We start from the raw sequence: 23338 nt of genomic DNA, 5'->3' as shown, positions 1-23338 counted from the left end.
TGTGTGTGTGTGTGTGTGTGTGCGCGTTTCAGGGTGCAAGTGGAGCAACGAAACCGTAAGTCCAACATCATCTCCCACCTTCTGACACCTTCACCCCACCCCCCACCCCTGGCGTGGCAGGAGCTTTCCGTGCAGTATTTCATTTATTTTGCACAGCGGCTCTGTGGAGTGAGGTCCATTTATATCCCTGTATTGCAGACGAGGAAACTGAGGCTCAGAGATCTTCTAAGTTATAGCTCAATCAGTTCAGAAGAGAAAACCACATCAACTGAATCACAAAAGGGCCTCCCCCTTCCACGCACACGCACAATTTATCCAGACCCTCCCCTCCAGGATGCTCGGTCACCCGGGACTCCTTGGGAGTCTCTGCACAGGGATGCCGGTCCCGCTTTACGGGGAGACTTCAGAGAGGGGCAAGGGCTCGCCCAAGGGCACACAGCGCCAGAGAGGCATTCGGCAGGGAGCCGGTAGTTGCCCGCTCTGCTAGCGGCCGCCGGTTTATCCCGAGGCTCGGAAGCTAAGGGTGAAGAGGGAGCGAAGGAGCGGTCAAAGCTGCCGCGAATGCGAGGGATATTGTCAGCAGGCGGCTTTCCCGGGGAGAGAAACGGGCGGCTATCTAGGCTGGTTCTGGTGGGGCCAATCTCATTGACCACGGCCTCAGTTTTCGCGTCAAAGAGATGGCGACTTGGTGTGGCTCCGGGATGGACCGGCGGGCGGTGTGCGAAGGGTTAAAGGGGAGGGTTTCGTGGCGAGGGCGGGGCTCGGATTCCGGCCGCACCTGGCGGCTCCCGACTCCTCGCCCAGACGCCGCGCGTAACCTTGGGAGCCGTATCGCGAGCGCGAGTCTCCTCGGAGGAGCCGCGCGGAAGCCGGCACCCGCCGCGGGGAGGGGCGGCGACGGCGCCGGGAGCAACCTGTGGAGGCGAGTGGAGCCGCCATGGCTGAATTCCCGTCTAAAGTGAGCACGCGGACCAGCAGCCCGGCGCAGGGAGGCGGCGCCGCCGTTTCGGCGCTGCGCCCAGACCTGGGCTTCGTGCGCTCCAGCCTCGGGGCGCTCATGCTGCTGCAGTTGGTGAGCGCGCGCTTGGGGCCTGGGGTCCGGGGTCCGGGGCCGGTGGGTGGCGTGGTGTCCCCCGGAGCCAGGAGGGGTCGGGGGCTCTAGAGCTGCCCTTTTCCCTTGCTTCTCGCACACCCCCAATCCAGGTTCACATGCGCCCCGATGCGCCGTGCCGTCCTCGGGGGCGCCTCTAGGACGGACGCCCCCGAGATCACCCTGGAACCCTCTCACCCCGAGACGTCCTAGTTGACGTCTCTTCGAGCACACACAAGGTGCACCAATGTCAGAGTGGCCACCTCAACGCCCCAACACTCCCTCCCAAGTGCTCACCGAGAGGTCACCCACAGAAGCTCTCACAAAAGCCACAATCACCGCGCGCCACTCTCTCTCTCTGTTTCCCCGTCTCCGGCTCCCTCTGCCAGGACTAAGTCCTCAGCCCAACAGCACCCAGCCTGAGGCAAAGTTCACTCTCATCTGACTCTCTGCCAAGCTCCCAGCGGCTCCCCGTGGCTGCACCCCACAACACTCGTCTAACTGAGTGGGCACATCCGGTCCAGCACAGACCCTTCGGCAGGGCCCTATGGGCTCCCGCGAGGGAGCCCGGCCCTTCTGGCTTCCACTGGGTAACCTGCCGGTTTCCGGCCGGTTTGACGGGCTCCTTGGGGCCGAGATACCGCGCCCAACGCTGGGGGAGGGATTTGTGGGAAGCCAGAGGCAGGACACCTCTATATCCAATACCCTTTGTAGACCCCAGCCGAGGCCGATCGATGGGAACACCCCTGTCCCCACACACCAATTTCAGCCTTGAGGATGTTAGCTTTCTCCCCATGGGGGAGAAAGCTGGGGGGCTGCCCTGTAGGAGGGGCTTGGTGCGTTTTCAGAGGACTAGGGGGGAATTGGAAGTGGGCCAAGATCCATTTTGCATTAGGGCATCTCCTGCTGTCCCACTGCTGGGTCCTAGCAAGGCTGCCAGGTTTAGGACTGAAGGCAGGGTCCGAGACCAAACCTCCCTCCTTAACCGCAGGTGAGCACTCTTCCTCCTGGGCCAGTGCCGTCTCTTTCAGAATTCCTCAAAGTGGGGCCCCTCCCCCCCACCTCAGCCTCAGACTGTCTCGGAGGTTTAAAATGTAGATCTTGGTCCCCACCCCCGGGAAAAATGTGGAATTGGAATCTCAGTCACTACAGCCCAGAAATCTACATTTTTAACTTCTCCCTGAGCAGTGTGGCAGATTCTTTGTGAAGGGGAGGGGCGGGGCGGGGCGGGGCGGGGCGGGGCGAGGGAGAGGTCCCGACTGGGGACTAATTTAAATCTGCTGGTAGGAAAAGCCCGTCCGGAGCACTGCTGAGCGCTAGGCTCCCGGGTGGTTGTGAAGGGTACAGCAGCCAAGCAGGAAGGGAGTCCCAGTCCCAGGGGTGAGAAAGGGCAGAGGAGAGGAATGATCAATTCTGAGTCCAGGGAGGCTCATGGAGGACAGGTGGCTTTTGAGCAGGGACTTCACTGAAATCTGAGGTAGAGGTAGGGAAAGGGCGTTCAAAGGGCCGGCCACTGTGCGGGGCAAGCCTTGGGGCTGGGGAAGTGGAAGGGAAGTGGGGAGAGTAGCCAGCAGGTTGGTTTAGCCAGTGTAGGGGAGGAAGAAATTTTCCTCTGCTCATCTAGTTCTGGCTGGTCTAAGAGTTAAACTGACGTGAGACAGATTAACAGGAGAAAATCAAAGTTTAAGCACACGTACACATGGGAAAGACCCAGAAAAACTGAGAAACTCGCAAAATGGCCAAATCCCTCCCCTTAAATACCATCTTCAGCTAAAGACACAAGAGGATGTTGAGGATGGGGAGCCAGTTATGGGAGGCGAGCAGGAAAAGCACAGTAAACAATAGTGATTCAGATTTAAGTTGTTACTTTTTCCAATGATAAGTTTCTAGAGATTTGGTCAACCTCTTGGTACTGTGAGGGAGACACCTTTACAGATGGAGATTTCCCTTACACATGTAAATGTTTCTTACAAAAGGGTAAGAAACCTTGGTTTTCCGTTTTTCCCATATCTGCTGCTGTTTCTTAGATCAGCAGCTTAAAATTATTATGCCAAGAGATGAATTTTGGGGTGGCAAGTTTTGCTCCCCTACACTGGAGCTGAAGCACTTGTTTCTGGGTGGCCAGAAGCGGAAGGCTTGAATACCTTGCGAGAAGTGACCATGTTCTGTTCGCAGCCTTAGCGGGTTTGGAACAGCGGAGGGATCCCTGCTGGGCAGAGCAGGATGAGGCTGCCTGGTGGGTCCCCACGGTTAGCTCCCGGTAGATGGGACCTGAGCATCAGCCCCTTTTGCATTTGAACAATGAAACTTGGAATAAGGGGAACTAGAGGAAGGCCCTGCTGTGCCTGCAAGGACTAGGGTAGTAGCTTCCTGTGGCAGAGGCTTGTGTCTCTGAATTGGGGGTCCCCGTGGGCTGAGCATCTGGGTCCCATCGTGCAAATGTAGACACTGAGGTGTCCATGGAATGCAGGACTGGCCTGGAGAGCTGTGGTGGAGCTTGGCACTTAGACTCCCAGGGACTGAGTATGAGTGGGATGGCCTTCTGCCCTCCCTGCAGTGCTTTTGGGGCCCGGGGGAAGTGGAGGGGGGGCAAGGGTCTCCCATCAGAGTTCTGAAGACCTGCACCTTTTAGTGCCTTCACCAATTGGCTTGTGGGAGAAGCTGCTTCCTGAACTGTTTCTCTGGCAACGCACAGTTCCACTGGGTCTGAGACAAGGAGGGTTCCACTCAACAGGCACCACGTCTTCTGGGAAGCCATCATAGCTCCCATCACTCAGGTGCAAACTAAGCTCCAGGCCTTCTGCCAAGAGCTTCATATTCTCTTATTCTCCTCCACTTTACAGGTGAGGAAACTGAGGCTCAAGGGTCAGTTCTTTGCCCAAGAGCTCACAGAGTGATAGAGCTGGGATCTAAGCCCTGTATGGCCTGACTTTTCTGATCCGTGCTCTATTATCACACTCATCTGGGCTCCTACTGGGCACTGGGTGTGGGGCTGTTGTGGGAGTGACGGAGACCCCAGGCCCAGGGCATGCTGTCCAGAAGCTCTTTGTGAGCTCAAAGGATGAGCTACCTGTGGAGGGATCAGGGAATGCTGCCTGGAGGAGGCAGTACATGGGAAGGTGAAAGCTAACTCTCCATCAGACCCTTTTGTTTCCCAGGACCTGGTGAAGAGTTCCAGATGTGGGAGGAGGGCGGTGGGAAGGGGAGGTAGAAAGGCCCCAGCTTCTTGAGAAGGAGATGTGTTCTTTATTTTAGTATTAAATGTGTCCTGAAGAACCAACCTCAATGTTCGCTGATTTATCACTCCCCCCACCCCATCTAGCTCCAGAAAGAACATGAGATGGAATATGATATCAAGTCACATATGATGGAAGAGTTAACGTAATATATTTTTAAAAGTTGGTGGTGTATGTGTGGGTTGGGTAAGGATTGACTTAAAGAGAGCTAAAAGGAGATCTGGAATCTGTCGCAAGTTTAAGGCTGTCGATTCTTTGTTGAGTTTCCTAGCAGCCTAGGCAAAAAGGGAAACCTGAATTTATGCAGATAGCATCTAAAAATGGAAGCAGGCAAGTTTGATCTAGAGACAGCTCTTGGTCATTAAAAACCTGGAAGCTTTTTTTTTTTTTTTTTTAATACAGCAGGTTCTTATTAGTTATCTATTTTATACATATTAGTGTATATATGTCAATCCCAATCTCCCAATTCATCACATGTGGGAGGTAGGGTGCTTTGGATGGGAAGAAGAGGAAATTCAGGAAGGGGAACTCATCAGGGGCCAGGGCCACTAGGGAAGGCTTCCTGATGGAAGTGGGCCCTGAAGAGTTTAGTTATGTAGAAGGGGTAGTAAGGAGGTGCAGAGCAGATGAACCTTGGAATACCTCATATAAAGGCCCAGCAGTCAGAAGGCATCCTTGAGGCTCAGGACATAGAAACCATATGAATGGCCTGCGTCGGTAGGGCGGTTGTGTTTGGCACCTTTTATCCTTCCTACTTGCCCTGTCTCCTGGGATTGGGGGTGGTCACATGATTCCCAGTTGGCAGGTGAATAAACAGATCAGAAGCCTCACCTGCCACTTGATCACAGTGATCCATGGGTGGTGGTGAGAGTATTGGTGGAAGCAGAGAGCCTTGGGTTCAAATCCTGACTCTGTCATCTTGGGCAAGTTCCCTAATATCCCTGAGCCTCAGTTTCCTTGTCTGTGAAATGGTGATGGTGGGATTGTGAGGAATGTGGAAGCTGATGCCTGCAAAGGGCTTAGCGCTGTATATGTTAGAACAAAGGGCAGTTAGGATTCACAGGGTCATAGAATCCTAGGGCTCTTACACTTGCTCCCAAAGGCCCCTCGGTGTGTCCTTAACATGAGCTTGCATTCTTCCAGGGACAGGGAGCTCAGTCCCTCTAAAGGCTACCTGCTCCATCCTTGTGCACCTGGGAGTGTGAGAAAGTTCTTCCTTGTGGTAATCCCGACTCTCTCTCCAGCCCCACAGGCATGGCAGCCCCTTTCCAGTTTGGGGGCAGGGCAGAGGCTGAAAGTCAACTCTTCAGGTTGGCTAGACAAGGTTGTTGGGATCTGCAAGGTGTGAGTAGAGGTTGGCCATATTGGGATCACAGTGCTGGGGACTCACAGGGTTTTCCATAGCACTGAGTTTCGTGGGTTCAGCCTCCTTAGGGCAGCGTTGCCCGCCCTGCATGCTCCCCCACCTTCCTTCCTACGCCACTGTACCCAGCAAAACAATGCCTGTATTGTTAGCCCCGCCTACCCGCCCCACTTCGTGGCTAGGAGAGTATGGAGTGTTTGGAATCAATTTATAATTATGTAACAATATATGGACACATTATCCTTAAAAAGCAAAAACCTATTACAGGTAAGGCTAAAGTTATTCTTGGATCCCCTACCCCTCTCCCCAAGGGAACTGCTGTGTTGGGGTGTTTCTAGTTCTTTTTCCTGTGCATTTTAAAAAACATTGATGGTTTTATTCTGTATCCTTTGTTGGGTTGCTTTTCTCACACCCAGGGCACCTGCATCTCTTCATGTTATGCAGAGCTGTCTGCCTCCTTCCTGTTTCGGGCTATCCCAGGATGTCACGGTAGGGCCCTAGCTCATTTAGCCATTTCTCTATTGATGGGCCTGTTTTTATTCTTTGAAAAAACTGTACAGACATACGGCAAAAATGTTCCAGCAGTCCAAAGCATTATCAATGAAAATGTAATCGCTCATCCCAGTCGGGTCACTCCTCCCACCCCCATCCCCCGCCCTTGCCCGAGGCATCATGGGTGTGGCATTCCAGGGTGAGTCAGTGCGGTATTTCTACACAGAACCCCTATCAAAACACAGGTAGGCGCACTCCGCCTGTGCCCTGCCATGCTTTTCCCCCCTTGGCAATACACCTAGGGATGTTCTATATCATTGCACATAGAGCTACACGTATCTTTCTCTTTTTAATCTTTTATTTCCTTAATTTCTTTAATAGGTAATGTATGTACAACAGTCTAGAATAAGATCGAGTGGGAAAGAACACAGTGAAAAATCTCTGTCCTATCTGGTTAGAGTTGACCTCCCTCACGCCCATTCTTCTCCGTTTCCTGTAGCATTTTAGGCTTTCTTTAAGGAGATCTGCAAATGTGGCTATAGATCCCCACCTCTCCCCACCTTACTGCAGGGCTATAGTCTATCCACATCCTTCTGCACTTTTCCTTTTTCACTTAGAAGTGTGTCATGGAGGTCTTTTCGTCTCAGTACCTGAAGCGTGATCACTTCTCCTGCGGCTTCTGTAGCAGCCCATCGCGCAGCTGTGGTGTGAGCTGTGTGGCCCGTCCCTCTGTTGACAGACACTTGGGTTTCCACTCTTGCTGTTCCACATTCTGTCACGGTGAATGATCTCGCCCAAGCCACTGAGCGCATCTGTATGGTACATTTCCGAAGGGGGACCGCTGGCTCAGGTAATGTGTGTTAGTGATTTTGTTAGAGATTGTCAGATGCCCTCCATAGGGGTCACATTTGTGCCCCTCGGTGAGCCTTCTCATAGAGTGCCTGTTCCTCACAGCTCCCATCTATGGCAGGTCGGGAGCATTGTTTTGCATTTCTCTTATGAGTGAGGTTAAAGAACCTCACTTTTAAAAATATGTTTAAGAGCCATTTGCATTTCCTTGTGTGTTTGCTTCTTTCCACATTCTGTTGTTGGTCTTTGTCCTATCAGTTGCTAGGACTGCTAGGTGATTTGCAAATATTTTTTTCCTGGTTTGTTTTTTGAAGTTGCTCAGGGTATTTTGTTTGTTTGTTTTTTTATGGTGTTTTTTTGTTTTTTGTTTGCTTGTTTGTTTTGTTTTGTTTTTGGTCAGAAAGACTTATTTTTATGTTGCTGAATTTCTTGTTTTCTTTCCTTTTCCTTTTTTCTTTCTGGCTTCTGGAAACTGTGTCAGTTAGGAATTTCCCACCTAGAGGTAATAAAGAAATTCTCCCATGTAGGGCTTGGAAAGTGTTACGTCATCCACAGTCAATCACAGTCCTGGAAGATTGCTGCAGGAGACGGCCTCATTTGGGTGCTAAAGTGTCTTTAGTGCCTTCCCAACACTTTTTTTTTTTTTTAAACATCTTTATTGGAGTATAATTGCTTTACAATGGTGTGTTAGTTTCTGCTTTACAACGAAGTGAATCAGCTATACATATACTTATGTTCCCATATCTCTTCCCTCTTGTGTCTCCCTCCCTCCCACCCTCCCTATCCCACCCCTCTAGGTGGTCACAAACCACCCAGCTGATCTCCCTGTGCTATGCGGCTGCTTCCCACTAGCTATCCACCCTACATTTGGTAGTGAATATATGTCCATGCCACTCTCTCACTTCGTCACAGCTTACCCTTCCCAGTCCCCATATCCTCAAGTCCATGCTCTAGTAGGTCTGTGTTTTATTCCCGTCCTACCTCTAGTCTCTTCATGACATTTTTTTCCCCTTAGATTCCATATATATGTGTTAGCATACGGTATTTGTTTTTCTCCTTCTGACTTACTTCACTCTGTATGACAGACTCCAGGTCCATCCACCTCACTGCAAATAACTCAGTTTCATTTCTTTTTATGGCTGAGTAATATTCCATTGTATATCTGTGCCACATCTCCTTTATCCATCCATCTGTCTTCCCAACACTTTTTAAATTTAAATCTGGAGCTCTGGATCCTGGGAAGACAACTGTATCTATCTGGGATGTATTAATATTGTTAATTTTTGTTGTATTTAATTTTATAGTTAGCTTCTATTGTGGTAGATAATGCAGGTTTTCTACTTTTTAGTGATTTAAAAGTTTCTTTTAAAAATTCTTATTTGTGTGATAAATCCACATTCATCAAGGAGGACTAGTTAAATAAATTATGATACATTTATGCAGTGGCATATGATACAGTTAGTAAAAAGATAACTTCTTACCCCTCAACGAAAACAATAAGGCAGCTCTGTATGTATGTAATGATGGACAATCTCCAGGCTGTATGGTTAAGTGGAAAATGCAAGGTGAAAACCTGTGTGTGTAGAATACTGTCATTTGTCTGGGAGAAATACACACAGGCTATATAAATATACACACTCGCCTATCTGAAGTGTATGTGTGTGCATGCCTAGGTAGTCTTTGGCAAGACACTTGAGAAATCACTCTTGGTTGCCCCCAGAGAAGAAATTGAGTATCAGGGGAAGAGGGAGACCTGCTAAAAACACCATTTTGTTACCTATCATGTCATATATATTATGCATTTTAAAAATAAAATAACTTATCAAAAAAATCTTTCAAATAATTGAAAATAGTGGGTAAAAAAAAAATAGGACAGGTCATTTATGGGTAGAGCAAAAGCTATGAAGATGGCACTTGAAGGCTCCCTCAGGACCAAAGAGGGGAAGGAACTTTCCCAGGATCACAGAGCAGCAAGCAATGGCTTTGAGTTCAGTGTTACTGGCTGGGTGACCTTTTCTTAACCATCTGTAAGTGAAAAGAGGTAAAGGCTGCGGAGCTGTCCACGTGTGGTGAATGCTCTCAGTTTCTGTTGGTGTATCAGGGCCAGATGTTGGTTACTCCTTATCAGCTGGTGAGTTGTTTGTGGTGGAATTCAGTGAGGATTATGGCCGGCTTCCTGCTCTTAGATGGTCTGAGACAGCTGCAGGGGGTCCTGCCCTGGTCCCCATGGCGATTTGGAACCTGAATGTTGGGGGAGAGGCTGCTTTCCTTAGCAATCCAGTGAGCCCAGCCCTGGCTGGATATAAACTGGTCCTTTGCTGTTGGGCTGAGTTGGCCCCTCCTGTTTGCCCAAGGGGTGGGAGGACAGGGTGGTACCACAGGATCTCATGGAGAGGTGAGAGCAGGAAGTCCAGGGCTGAAGGTCAGGCAGGGCCCAGCTGCTAGGGAACAGACCTGGGGCTGTTCTGGGATGTTTGAGCTTCATTCAGTTAGGAGCGGAGAGGTCAGATACCAGATGATCTGCCAGCCTGTTTGAGATTTAGCCAGATGGGGTCACTTGTCTGTCCTCGAAGTTTAGATGGGGTGGGGCTTGCTCAGTGTCACCCCAAACATTAGTGACAGAGTCAGGACTAGAGCCAGTGTCTGAGGAAGGAAGTCCAGGGAATAAGGAAGACCCTCACTTTAGGCTGCCCCTCCCCCCAGCCATGTTCCCCAGCAGGTAGAGAGGCCAGGCCTCATGGGGCTCATGAAGTTCATACGCTCCCAGCAGCCAGCTCTCTCTGGAGGGCCGATGGCAGGACGGGGACCCACCTGGGGTGCTGAGAACATAAGATGCTGTCATCCCTCTCCACCCAGGGTTCAAGGACTGCCCCTGCCCCTTCTCTGCTCCCGCCTCCAGGGCAGAGATGCTCCCTCCTAACAAATTAGTCTCCAGGGAGTGTCCCTACCTCCTGGAATTTGGAGTTCTGTCCTCTTCTGGGCGTCTCTATCTACTGGGTCACAGAACTGTCCCCACCCTTACCGTGCATGACCTTGGGCCACGTCCATCTCTTCCGAGAGCTTTGGTTTCCTCATCTGTGAAATGGGCCAAGTGCTTTACTTGAGAGAGTTGGGCTTCCTGGGAGTGAAGCACTCGGGGGTGGGGGGGGCTGAATTTGGACTTGACCTGGGCTTTCAAGGGGACTAAGGCCTTCCTGGGAAAGCTCTGTGTCGCTGTAAGGGTCTTAGTGCTGGGGAGGCATAGGTTGACTTTCTGGGGAGGACCAGGAGACCCCCAAGGGAGGAAAGGGAGGAAGGTAAGCAGGTCTTAATTTCTGGAACCTCACCCAGGGGGTGCATTGCTGCCGGCTCTGGGAGCCAGGGAAGGAAGGCCTTGCGGATGCCTCTCTGTAGAGGGGACCTCCTTCGTCTCTGGCCCCAGAGTGCAGAATGAGAACCAGCAAGGGGGTAGGCAGGAGGCAGCCTGAGCTTCATGTTGGGAAGATTTTTCTAGAACCCTGAGAGAGACCCCAAAGGAAGAGTGGTGGCAGCGGGCTCCTTGACATGCAGGCTGCACACAGGGGCCACAGGTCCTCATGAGGGGCTCTGGGGGCGGCGGGGCCATGGGGGCAGAAGTCTCTTTCATCTCTTGTTCTGAGACTCTGGGGACTCAGGAATAACAAGCAGTGTGATAAAGGCTGCATTTGGAAAGCCCTGGAGGTGACCCAGGCCCTGAGCCAGTGCTCCCATCCTCCTCCTCCTCCCTGACGGCCCAGGCTGGGAGCTGGGTGCTCGTGGGTGGGGACCCTGGTTGCCTGGCTCCCCGCTGCACTTCCGGGGCCTATAACAGCGCCTGGCAGAGAGCGGGCCCTCGGGAGAGTTTGTTCAATGACTCGATTTGGTAACTCACGTGCCTGCTTTTCTAACAGAAGGGAGGCTTGGCTGAGTTAAATACCACCCCAGACCGGGTCACTTGGCTCGGGCTGGGTTCTGAATCTGCCCTCGCACCTCCTGTAGAGCTGGGGTGTGATGGCCTAGGATTCTCGAAGGCTTACAGTGTACAGAGCAGGAATTCCAAGGAGCCTTTCCCTAGAGCCCGGCCCCTCTGCACAGGGAGGAAGGAGGTGGTGTGTGGAGTTGTTGTGGCCACCCAGGCACCCGGAGCCTCTGTCCCCTGCGCCTTTGTCTCCTGGGACACAATGAGTGGCATTTTGTCCCCATAAAGTCCCTTTCACTGTAGGGAGAAGGGCCAGGGTGGGGGTGGAGTATGGGCCTGGTCAGGCCAAGTTCTGAGTGTCCTCAGCTGCTCAGATGTGTCCCTGTGAGGGGGAACCCCGGGAAGGGTTCACGCGGTCCCCTGGGCCTCAGTTTTCTGGATGGTGCAGTGGGGAGAAGGGAGTCCTGGGGGCTGTTGGATGGGCCCTGCCCTCAGATTGTTTCTAAAACATTTGGTTTCGTTGCTGATGTTTAAAAAGCTGAAGATTTCACGTAGAAATTCGGATTTCGAACGTCTCCTGAAAAATCAGAAGTTCTTGGGACTGCCCTGGTGGTCCGGTGGTTAAGACTCTTGAGCTTCCAGTGCAGGGGGCACGTGTTCAGTCCCTGGTTGGGGAACTAAGATCCGGCATGCTGCATGGCGCGGCAGGAAAAAATTAAAAAATCAGAAGTTCTGGCTGAACTTCTGGCCTGTGTTCCCCCAGACACCAGCAGGCTGCTCTCAGCTCCACAGACCTCCCCCGGCCCACCTTAGTCACTTCTGTGACCTGCGTGCCTTGGCGGCGGCTGAGTTTGAAACCCTAATGTCAGCCTCCAGGCACTGAGGTTTTGTCTCCCGCGTGGACGCTGCGGTCTGGGGTTTACTCCCGCTAAGCTGTCTAACAGCCCTCCTAGCCACTCACAACTTCTACAACTTTTCACTTTTTCCTTTACAGTATTTTACTTGCATGACACACCTATGATGTGACCAGGAGAGGTGTACTTGTCCAACCCTCTCATGTGTCAGATGAAGAAACAAACCAGAAAGGTTAGGTGCCTCTTCTAAGACCACACGGCAAATCTACAAGGGTCTAACTCAGCCCAGGAGGTGGAGAGGATTAAAAGGAGAGTTGGCGTGGCCATCTTTGGGCGGGAGAGGAGTTAGCCAGGTGCTCATGGGATTGGTGGAGTCCCTCCAGTAAGTACGAGGGAGGGAAGGCTGTGGTCCCCCCTGGAGGAGCCCTGTGTTGAGGAGTGTCAGGCCTCAGACTTAGGGGATCCTTGGAGAACACTGAGCAGACCTCCCTGCTCCCATTGTACAGGGGGGAAGACTGAGGTCTAAAGGGGGTGAAGGGTTCTGCCCAGGGACCCTTAGCTTGTGAGGAGTGGAGGGAGTGTAGCTGCAGGAGGTGTCCTCGGGTGGGGCTGGACTGCGTTCTGCTCCCTACCACCTGCGCACCTCCCTTTCTTTGGATAAGCCCAGCTGCCTTATCTGAAAGGTGGGCAGGGGCCCCACTGGCTGAGGGCCCTTATCTGCCAGGAACTGTGCCTGGTGCTTATTAGATGCATTATCTCTCCAAGGCCTCACACCCCTAGGAACTGCACACACTATTACTACTGCAGGAAACCAGCCACAGAGAATGGATTGGGAAACCCATGTTCTAACCTCTCAGGGTGATAACATTAGAGCACGGAGAGTGTTGAGCCTATGTTGGGCATTGGCCTAAGTACCTTACATATATTACTTCATTTACATCTACCCTGTGAGGTAGGCACTTTTTTTTTTTTTTTGCGGTACGTGGGCCTCTCACTGTTGTGGCCTCTCCCGTTGCGGAGCACAGGCTCCGGACGCACAGGCTCGGCGGCCATGGCTCACGGGCCCAGCCGCTCCGCGGCATGTGGGATCTTCCCAGACCGGGGCACGAACCTGCGTCCCTTGCATCGGCAGGCGGACTCTCAACCACTGCACCACCAGGGAAGCCCAAGGTAGGCACATTTTGAATATAAGGACACTGAGGCACAGAGGGGTTCAGCAACTTGCCCGAGGTCACACAGCTAGTAAGTTGGCAGGGCCAGCGCTTGAACCCAGGGAGTTAATAGACCATCTTTCCATTAGAGTTAACGCCAACATCCCCCAGTTAAATCAGATCATAACAGCCATTCGTAGACTCAAAGAGTACCTAAGAAAGATGTTTTCGTTTCCTACAGCTGCCATAACAAAATGCCACAAACTAGGTCACTTAAAAAACATAACAAAATGCCACAGACTAGGTCGCTTAAAAAACAACAGAGGGACTTCCCTGGCAGTCCAGTGGTTAAGACTCCATGCTTCCACTGCAGTGGGGCATGGGTTTGATCCCTAGTCAGGGAACTAAGATCCCACATGCCACGTGGTATGGCCAAAAATAAAAAAATAAAACAAAAATTTATTGTCTCACAGTATTAGAAGTCCAAAATCAAGGTGCTGGCAAGGTTGGTTCCTCTGGAGGCTCTGAAGGAGAGTCTGTTCCTGCCTCTCTCCTAGCTTCTGGTGGTTGCCAGCAATCCTTTGTGTTCCTTGGCTTGGAGACACATCACTCTAATCTCTGCCTCCATCTTCACATGGTGTTCTCCCTCTGTGTGTCTCTTTGTCCAGTTTCCCTCTTATAAGAACTCCAGTCACTGAATTGGGGCCCACCCTAACTGAGGAATGCCTCTTGGTCAGGCATTTGTGACTAATCCCTCTCCTCTCTGGCCCTGCAGGTGCTTTTAACAAAAATATCTCTGTTATCCAGTCGTTGAGAATTTTTTGTTTGGAGGTGCAAAGGTCCTGGGGCATGTGTGAATGTGACCTTTTTGACAGCCATCATTTAAAGAGAAAATCCCTAATCAGAAATCTTTAGGTTTTCAGCAAGACAGGGTTTGTTTGTTTGTTTGTTTGTTTCCTTCAACATTTCCAGACCCTTCTCTTTGTTAGTCTGCAGTGCATGCCTGAGGAGGTGTTGCTGGGGCCTCAGAGAGTTTGGAAGGACCAAGGGGATGAGGTTTGGTTCTGTGTATGTATGTGTATGTATGTGTGTCTGTCTTTAAGAGTAAGACACACAGATATATGTGTAGACCCCCATGGAGAAACATGGGGACGGATGAACACGTAGGCAAGAGACAAGGACCCCCAGAGGTAAAGGCACAGAGTTCTGCTTTTCGTCACACGGCTCCCTCCCTTCACCTCTCGCATGCTCACATGTCCCAGTGAGATCTTTCTTGGCCTTCATATCCTTCTCAGCTGTATTTTTCCCCACAGCACATATCCTGTGTTTCCCTCATGTATTGGGTTTTTATCTGCTACCTGCCCCACTGACCCCTGCCAGGAGCGCAGGGCTTTTCATATCTTGGCTCACACACACACACACACAGTGGTAGGTGCTCAACAGATATTTGTTGAATGAGTGAACCCAGAGGGATGGAGGCACATGGCAAGGCCTGTGGTCAGAGAGGGTGTCAGAATTGCAAGAGGGCCTGGGTGAAGCCCTGCGTGCAGGTGGCAGAGTTGGGGCCTCCTGCCTTGCTCTCCACCCTTGTCATCCTACTGCTCTCCCCCTGCACAGTGGGGTTTACTGTTCTGTACTGGACTATAAGACAAGTCCTCTGGCCTCTTCCAGCTAGACTGTGAGTCCACAGCAGGAGGGAGGGGTCCAGCAGCTCCTGCAGCTTCTGGAGATGAGGCCTGGGCCCAGCTCCCCATGCAGGGCCACCCAGGCCAGCAGAGGGTCAACACATGTAGGGGTGCCCTGTCCTGGGCTGGGGCACTTCCTGCAGATTCTTGGGGCTGGGGGTGAGGGGACGGGAAAAACCAGTCTGTCTGGTTGAGATGGGGGAGGGCAGAAACCAAGGCAGCTCTCTGGGCACAGGGCCAGGGCAGCAAGGCCAGAAGCAACACCAGAAATTCCCACTGCTTATCCAGCAGCTTTGTCTCCCAGAGGCTGGGCTTGCTGATCCGGAAATCAGGGCGGGGCAGGAGGGTCCGGAGGGCGAGGCAGAGACGACAGAGCCTGGATGCCTGTGGGGCCTCACCCATCAGAGCCAGCAAAGTGTCCTCATTTTTTATACATCACTAAGTAACTCTCAGTAGCCCAGGTTCCAGAGAACTGACAGATCTGGGTTCAAATCCTGCCCTGCCCTTTACCCACGGGTGACCGTAGATGACTCATTTTCCTCTGAGCTCCTGTTTGGAAAATGGGGATAATACATAATACTGACTAATGAGAGGGTTATGGGGAAGTCAATGAAATAAAAGGGAAGGTGCTAACCTGAGGCCTGGCACACAGCTGGAGGGCATTATGTGGTTATTGTGACCAAGCCCATGATTTAATATATCAACAATTGATAAGTGTACATTAGTGTAAACCCAGATCGATCCTTTATTGATTTTTCAGTTCACCGCATTTTCTAACTTCCTTTCAGATAGTTGGAACCAGGTAACACGATGGCATGGAGGCCTGTAAGGACCCTGCTTTAAGTGAGGAGATAATTGTCTGCCCCTGACATGCTCAGGCCTCCCCTGGGAGGGTCCTGCGTCCTGCTGGTCCTGCTGCTTCGGGAGTGTCTGTTCTCCTTTGTAACAGTGACCTTCCCCAGCCCTGAGGGCTCTTGGCCCCGCTGATGTGTCTGTTTCAGGCAGGGTGTCCTAAGGATGGGTGGTTAAAGGTTGGGGGCTGTGCTGAGACACCCGCACTCTGGGTCCTCGTGGGTAAGGGCTCTGCCCCCAGCGCTGTGACTGCCCTCAAGGCCCTGCTACCTGTCCCACCTTCCTCGCCTGCAAACTGGGCCCCATGGGCCACCCAGCCTGTTGGTGGTGGCTAGAGGAGAGCACTAGAGGCTAGAGGTAGGGCAGGGGAGGCTGGCAGGGTGCAGTGTGGGGTGGGCGTCCCTGGGGTCTCACCCCCCCACCCCGGAACGGGAGGAGGAGCAGGTGCAAAAATCTGGAGAGAAAGGGGAGCGGGTGCTTTCCCGAGTCTCCCACTCCTACCCCTGGGTGGAGGGAGGCAGGGCTGGGAGCACATTCACCGATTCACCCCTGCGTCCTCTTGTGAAACACAGCACCTGTGGGGGACGGGATTTTGACCTCTGTTTCCTGGATGAGGAAACTGAGGCCAGTTACCTCCTGAGCATGTGTTTATTGAGCAGGTCTATGCACCAGGCACTGCTGGGCACTGGAGACACAGCGATGACCAAAGGAGGATTCCTCGGGGGCCTGCATTCTAGCAGGTGGACTAGAGTTGCCCTGGTGAGCCGCACAGAGCAGGAAGGCACTTGCCTGGCATCCCATAGCCCAGGCAGGATGAAAGCCCAACTCCTGACTCCCAAGCCCAGGGCTCCACGTCTCACTTCCAGGTGGTGGGGAGAAAGGAAAGTCGTCACAGGGGCTGCGGGACTCCCGGCCTCAGCTAGGCTCATTCCTGCCCTGACCCCACAGGTGTAGGGGGATCGATACAGAAACTTCCCTTTTGGTCCTTGGCAGGGGTGCTTTGGCGGGGTGTCTGGCAGGCACCCATTCTGGCTGCTCTGGGGTGAGGGACAGCTCTCCCGTGTCTGTCTAGGAGCTTGCGGTGGGGGGACTTTCTGTCCCCCAAACCAGCAGCAGAGGTGGGTTTTGCTCCTGAGCCACTTCCCTGTGATCTGACGGTTGGCTCATCCTCGAGACGGTGGCAAGGTCACTGGGAGCCTTGGTGTCACACACTGTCCACGGGAAGAAGAGTGACAGCTTTCTCTGTGTCTTTATCAGCAAAGCAGCCTTTCTCCACAGCCCCCCAGTAGATCCTCCCTCCCTCAGTGGCCGGTTCCGAGGCCTGCTGCCGGCCAGGGATTCTGGAGAATGAATGCCCTTGTGGTGAAGGAGGATGTCCTGGCCTATGGGGTCTCAGCCAGCAGGGAAGGGGCCAGGAGAGGCTCTGGGGAGGCTAGGATGGCCACAAGTGAGGTACCACCTTGCCAAGTTCCCCACGAGGCCACTGAGGGGGGTTCAGTCAACCTACCCGTGTAGAATTCCCTGCAGCACAGCATCCCCAGCTGGAATTGTTCATTTATGTATACAAACCCCCGTGGGTCCTAAACCTATGAGGTAGGTATGCTCTTTATACTCATGTGATAGGCGATGTGTCCAGAGCACAGAGTGGTTGTGAGCTTACCCAGTGTCACACAGCTGGTAAGGGGAGTGTGTTTTAAGTCAGGTAGTCGGCTCTGGAGGCCATGCTGTTGGCCACTACACACACCACAGGGATGTTGGGGCCCACCCTGCCACATAGGAATGGCGTGATAGGTCCTTTTGCTTTTCTGAGGCCCAATTTCACCTGTAAGGCGGGGATGGTAACACCTGTATTGAGGGGCAATTAGGAGAGTCGGAGAAGCTGGGGGTGGAAGGGGCTTGGTAGGGCACCAGGCAGAGGTCACCGTACCTCTGGGACTCTGTGATTGTGTGTCCCTCCCTCAGGGATGTGCTGGTGACTTCATCTTTCTTTCAGATGCTTTTACTAAGCCCCTGACCAAGCTTGGTCCCTGTACTGGGTGCTGAGATGCACCTATGAATGGGACAGTCATTGTCTTGCCTGTGGGGAACTGGGCAAGCCTGGGACACCACCCCTCCGGGGCTGCAGGGGTCTCACCCTGGAGGCAGCAGGGTGGAAGGCACTGTTGCCGTGGCTTCCAGTCTGGGGAGGGAAACAGAATTACAGTCTTGGGTGGTGGGTTCCTGGGGGGCCATGTGAGCACAGGAGAGAGTTCTGGAACCCAGACTGGAGGAGCAGGGAAGGTGCCCTGGAGCACGTAACATTTCAGCTGAGATCTGCAAGGAGTACGTTACCAGGCAAGGGCTTGGTATGTATTGGTATGCAGTAGGAGCCAAATACATTTTTCTTGGGCAAATGAGAAATGTGTCCTGCAGAGGGCGCCCCACGGCAAAGGCCTGGAAGCCTCTGGTCTGTGGCCTCCATCCTGAGTGCTGGGGGCTCTGGGAGACGCTGGCCCTGTCTCACTCCCTCCAGGTGCTGGGGCTGCTGGTGTGGGCCCTGATTGCCGACACCCCGTACCACCTGTACCCGGCCTATGGCTGGGTGATGTTTGTCGCTGTCTTCCTCTGGCTGGTGACAATCGTCTTCTTCATCCTCTACCTGTTTCAGCTGCACATGAAGCTATACATGGTGCCTTGGCCGCTGGTGGTGAGTTTGGGTAGGAACCCTGGGGGTGGGTGCAGGCTGACCCTTCTGCCTCTGGGTGTAGCTGTGACAATGCAGCCTTCCCTAAATGAGAAGTGGCAGGTGGGGGTTGGCTGAAGTCCTCGCTGGCCTGTAGCTCTCTGGGTGGGGGAGGGAGGATTGGTGGTTCAGGTATCCAGTTTTTCTGAGCACTGAGAGCCATGAATCCAGGAGGACTTAGGCTTGACTTTCTCCCACGAAGAGAGAAGTGAGGGGCTGTTGAATGGAGAGACCGGAGGCTATTTGGGATCTTGAAAGTATTTTTCCTTTTGGGGGGTAGTTGAGATTTGAATCTGTGGATTCTGACTGGCAGCCCTGGGCCTGGAGGTTGGGCTGAGCTGGCAGGAATCAGGGAGGCTGGGGCCGGTGTGTGCAGGATGGGCTGGGCTCAACGTGCCATCTCACCCCCCGCACCCCGCTGGCTGCAGGGTGAGGCCCCTGCAGCCTGGCAGATGGTGTCCCGGGTTGCCCGGGTCAATCTCCTTAGGACACAGAGCTGTGAGTGTCCATAGGAAGTACCCTGGCCAGACACAGAGAAAGCTGCTAGGGCTTTTTTCTCTGACCCGGAAAACCCCTGCAGCTGGGGTCTGAGGCTTTCAGTGAGCAGAGAGGCAAGAGAGGCACATGATTGTAAGACAAGCAAAGCTGGGACTAGGCAGCATTGTTTGCAATTCAATGACTTTTGAAGCTGAGGAAACGTGAGTCATCCTCAAGACAGACCGGGTTTGTTAGATCTTGACATCACTGGCAGGAGCCAGGTGGTGTTTGCGGTGGGCACTGGGCTTGGAGGGAAGATCCTGGCATGAGGAGGGGGCGGCCTGACTTCCTGGCTAGGGTCCAGCCCCTGCCTCGTGTCCTAGGAGCCTTGAAGAAAGACATCCCCGGAGATGGAGGGGCCTTGGTGTCTCTTAGCACAGAGCTGGGGCCCAGCCACAGCTGCTGATGGAAGGAGGCTCCTTTCCCAGGCCATGATGGCAAGGCAGTGTCTCACCCTCCTAGAGGAGGCTGAATTATGATTGCCAAGTTGGGCTTTTCTGGGATAGGGGCTACAAGCCCCCTTCCGGGCGCAGGTAAGAGGCGTGAGTGAAATAGGTCAGGAGGGGTTCTGGAGAACCTGCACCCATCCGTCCATAGGAAGCCGCCTCTACTCAGCTCTAACTGTTGTTAGTGGGAATGCAGGTGCCAAATCTTGATATTTTAAGATTGAAAGTTTTCCATGAAATCTTAAAGTTTTCGTATGAAATCAAATTTTAGATGTTCGTAGCATTTTTCAAAAATCTATGGGATGAGCCAAACATGCCTGAGGGCCACCAGTTTGCGATCTCTGCAAAGAGTGTCGACTGGCTCCGGGGGCCAAGCACTGGGGGAATGGGACCTGGGCCTGGTTGTCAGCCCAGGACCCTTCCTTGCCAGCCTGGCTTAGGGGTCCTCACCCTGGCATTTGACATGTGGCCTAGAGCCTAGGCTGTGGCTGAAAGGCAGACATAGGTTCTTCCCACTGAGGGCAGAGAGGGACGTGAGGCACTACGGCCCATGCCCCCGCCCCATGGGCTAGCCTCAGAGCCAAGTCCTCAGGGGCAACAGGGAGGGCCGGGCCTGGCTGGGAGCCAACACGAGCAGGCCCCGGGTTCTTCAGCTGGTGCACTCCGAGACAGGCTTGGTTTGGTCTCTTGCCATCAGGAATGGGTTTTGCCTTGTGGAACTGTTGCTGTCCTGACCAGGTCACTTTAGCGGCCCCTCCACACACACCCCATCTCTCAGCCTTCAGTATGTTTATGTTCCCTGCTCATATGGCCTCCAGGCTGACCCTGTGTAGACTGCTGTCTGTCTCTTGAGGCCTTTTTAGTGGGAAAGACCCACGTGTCTCCATCCCCATCCTTTAGCCCCAGCCCCTGTTTTGGCTACTAAATGGATGTGCTCATAGGGACCAGGAGGTTCCACAGTTACCAGAAGTGTCTCATGTCTTAAGACTGTTCTCTCCCCCACCTACCCCCAGTTAATGATATTTAATGTGGGTGCCACCGTTCTCTACATCACGGCCTTCATCACCTGCTCTGCTTCGGTTGAACTGACGTCCCTGAAGGGCACCAGGCAGTACAACCAGCGTGCAGCTGCCTCTGTGAGTATGGTTCCCTGGGGCACCCTCGGCAGTTACAGGGGAGATGGGCCAAAGCAAGGTCTGGGCCCCTGGACTCTCACTGCTCCCTGGTCCCAGGCCAGGCACCTGCCACATGCTGAATTATCCTCCTCTCAGTGGGCTCACAGTTTTCCATAATTAACAGCAAAACCCTGAGGAACCAGAATGCTTGGGAAATACTTGGGTGGCACAAATGAAATCTTGGGTTAACTTTACTGTAAATCAGTCATGCTACAATGATTTAGGATCATATGTCCCCTTGGAGAATGTTAAAAGAGCTCTATCCTCCCCCCTCGAGAAAGGCACACACAAAAACCTTTCGGTTTAAACCATTTGGGAGATCCTCAGGCTCTCCCACGCAGCTCAAACTCGGGCTCCACGTCGAGTATAGCCAGTGAAGTATCAGAATCCCCTCCATACCCGGCACGCCTCACCCACAAGCCCCTGCAGGCACTTCCTCAGTGTCCTTCCACTCCCTCAGCGGGGAGGGGGACAGGGACTGCCAGTCCTTTTGACAAACCAGGAAACTGAGGCTAAGAGAGGTGAAGGGACACGCCTAAACTGAGTCCTGGGTAGGGTGGGAGTTAGACCAGGACTTGGGTTTCCTCATTCTTTCTGGTGAGGATGGTTTTGAAATCTGTGAACTCAGTCACCAGGATAGAGACATGGAAATTCTGAAAGTGGCCTTAGGTGCTAGTGTAGGGATACCTATGAATTGATTCCAGAAAACTCCTAGGGTAGCTGAACATTGCCTTTTAAAAACTAAATCCCTGAAATGTGTCTATGAAGTAGCTCCTACCCCTTGGTGACTCTTAGCACATTGTCCAGTTATCCAGTCTAAGACACACCTTGCTTGTGTGGTTAATGGTTCCCCACTAGAATATAAAGTTGGCACCCCAGAACCTGGTACCCATCAGCCCCCACAGTGGTTAAATGGGTGTATGGTTAAGTAGGAGGTGGTGTGGCTCCAGAGCAGCTCATTCTGGTTAATCTTGAGGGGCCCTGGGTTTCACTGTCTGCGTCTACCTTCCTGGTGCTTGTATCAATGTCATAGCCCCCAGCCCCGTGTGCCGTGCTGCAGACAGACTCACCTTTGCTGTCTTCTCTTTCAGTTCTTTTCGTGTTTAGTGATGATTGCCTATGGAGTGAGCGCTTTCTTCAGCTTCCAGGCCTGGCGAGGAGTAGGCAGCAATGCAGCCACCAGTCAGATGGCTGGCGGCTATGCCTAAAACCACGGGGCCATGGGCCACCCTGGGCCTGAAGGCTGTAGCCTGGTCCCTGTGCAGGTGGCCCCGCAAGCCCGAAGCCTGAGCCCTGCATGGAGTGAGCCCGGAAGGGACTACACTTGCTCTTCTCTGCTCATCAGACTCCTTGGGCTCACCCCACACTCCCAAGGAATCAGGATCCTTCCTCTGGCAGGCGCGTGGGCTGGAGAGAGGCCAACATTCAAGATCTCTCTACCCTCCATATTCAGCAGAAGGTGATGGGGGATACAGGACTCTCTCTGCTTTGTCTTTAGGACTTCAGTGTCCAAGGCTGGGACCCAGCCTTCTCATTGGCACTAAATACATTAACAATGACTCCAGACTTGCAGCCCACCATAGAATACGCCTAACAAGCAGCAATTATTTATCTGTTTTTGTTCTGGGAAGCTGAGCAAATTCATGAAACTGTTCTGATTCCTTAAAACATAATCCTGGCCTGACTCTCCCCCAAGCCAGCATGTCACTTGTAGGGAAACATGTCGAAAGAGGGTTATGATGCTGACAGCATGGTCTTCCTTTCCTACATTTCAGACATACCAGTTGTTTTAAACAAATCAGTTTTAAGTGACTTCTCAATGACAAAAAGCTTATCCAGGTTTCCCTCACTTTCCCAAGCCTTGTTTGTAGTTTTCCCTTTGGGAAAAGCTAACATCAATGCCAACTGCCTCCTTGACGCTCGCTGTTAAATCAGGCACCTGGGACATGGAGGGAGGGAGGGAAGGAAAGCAAGCCCTTGCTAGTGAGTTGTCCTGTGCTTGGTGGCAACCTTGTTGTTTTTGTTTTTTTACAAAAATAAAGATGAAAGAACTTATTTGGAAAAGGTGTTGGGGAATCACGGTTATAGATGCTTATAAACTCCAGGAAGCTGCAGCATAAGTCAGTACAGTCAGCCCTCCATATCCGTGGGTTTCACATCTGAGGATTCAACCAATCAGTTGATATGCAGGGTCAGCTGTATTCAAAATACTTGCCATTTTACATAAGGGACTTGAGCATCTGTGGGTTTTGGTATCCCCAGCTGTCCTGGAACCAGTGCCCCATGGATACCAAGGGACAACCGTACAAAGGTTTCAAATGCCTATTTAAAGGCAGTTCCAGTCCTGGAGTCACTCAGCACCACCAGCCACTTCTTTGACCTGAGGTAGGATGACCAACTTCCTGCCTGCTTTGCTGGGACAGTCCTGTTTATGCCGCTTGTCATGGCATAAATTTAACAGCACCCCTTTTAATTCTGAAAAGGGTCTCAGTTTAACAGTAAATCATTTAGTCATCTTGATGAACTTAAGACTGACATAATGTCACCTACCTTGACAGTTTGTGAACAGTGAATCATTTAGTCATCTTGATGAACTTAAGACTGGCATAATGTCGCCTACCTTGACAGTTTGTGAAGTTCAGAGATCAGATAATCCAAGTGCTTGATGCGCAGATCTGCTACAGACAATAGAGAGAGTGGGGAGCAGCAAAGAGGGGGAGTCCTTCTGAACTTATTTTCCCACCACAGTGCAACATGCTCTGAATAATAAGCCACAGGCATTTCTGAGCACCCCTTGGTCCTGTCTTACAAAACTGGGAACAATTAAAATGTAACTAGATTCAAACAGTTGCGGATGAGCTACTCCATTGCGAAGGGTGGTGGGGGAGGACTAAGTCATACCCATGTCCTAGTTGGGTCCCAGGCCTAGTTTGTGCCTGTTGTCCTGGTGTGACAATTAACAGCATCCCT

At 52.4% G+C, this 23338-nt stretch overlaps 1 protein-coding gene across 1 annotated transcript; it reads left to right on the top strand.

The window, feature by feature from the left end:
• The first annotated feature begins 746 nt into the window (after positions 1–746).
• Positions 747–22423, top strand: PLLP (plasmolipin). Its single transcript, XM_059043910.2, has 4 exons — positions 747–1072; positions 18001–18174; positions 20207–20329; positions 21460–22423. Exons 1-4 carry the CDS (start codon positions 938–940, stop codon positions 21574–21576), a joined length of 549 nt encoding a protein of 182 aa, XP_058899893.1. The 5' UTR covers positions 747–937; the 3' UTR covers positions 21577–22423.
• Positions 22424–23338: the final 915 nt, after the last annotated feature.

Source organism: Kogia breviceps, chromosome 18, assembly GCF_026419965.1.
Source record: "Kogia breviceps isolate mKogBre1 chromosome 18, mKogBre1 haplotype 1, whole genome shotgun sequence".
Lineage (NCBI taxonomy): Eukaryota > Metazoa > Chordata > Mammalia > Artiodactyla > Physeteridae > Kogia > Kogia breviceps.
The sequence above is the reverse complement of the archived record's forward strand: the minus strand, read 5'-3'. Positions and strand labels throughout refer to the sequence as shown.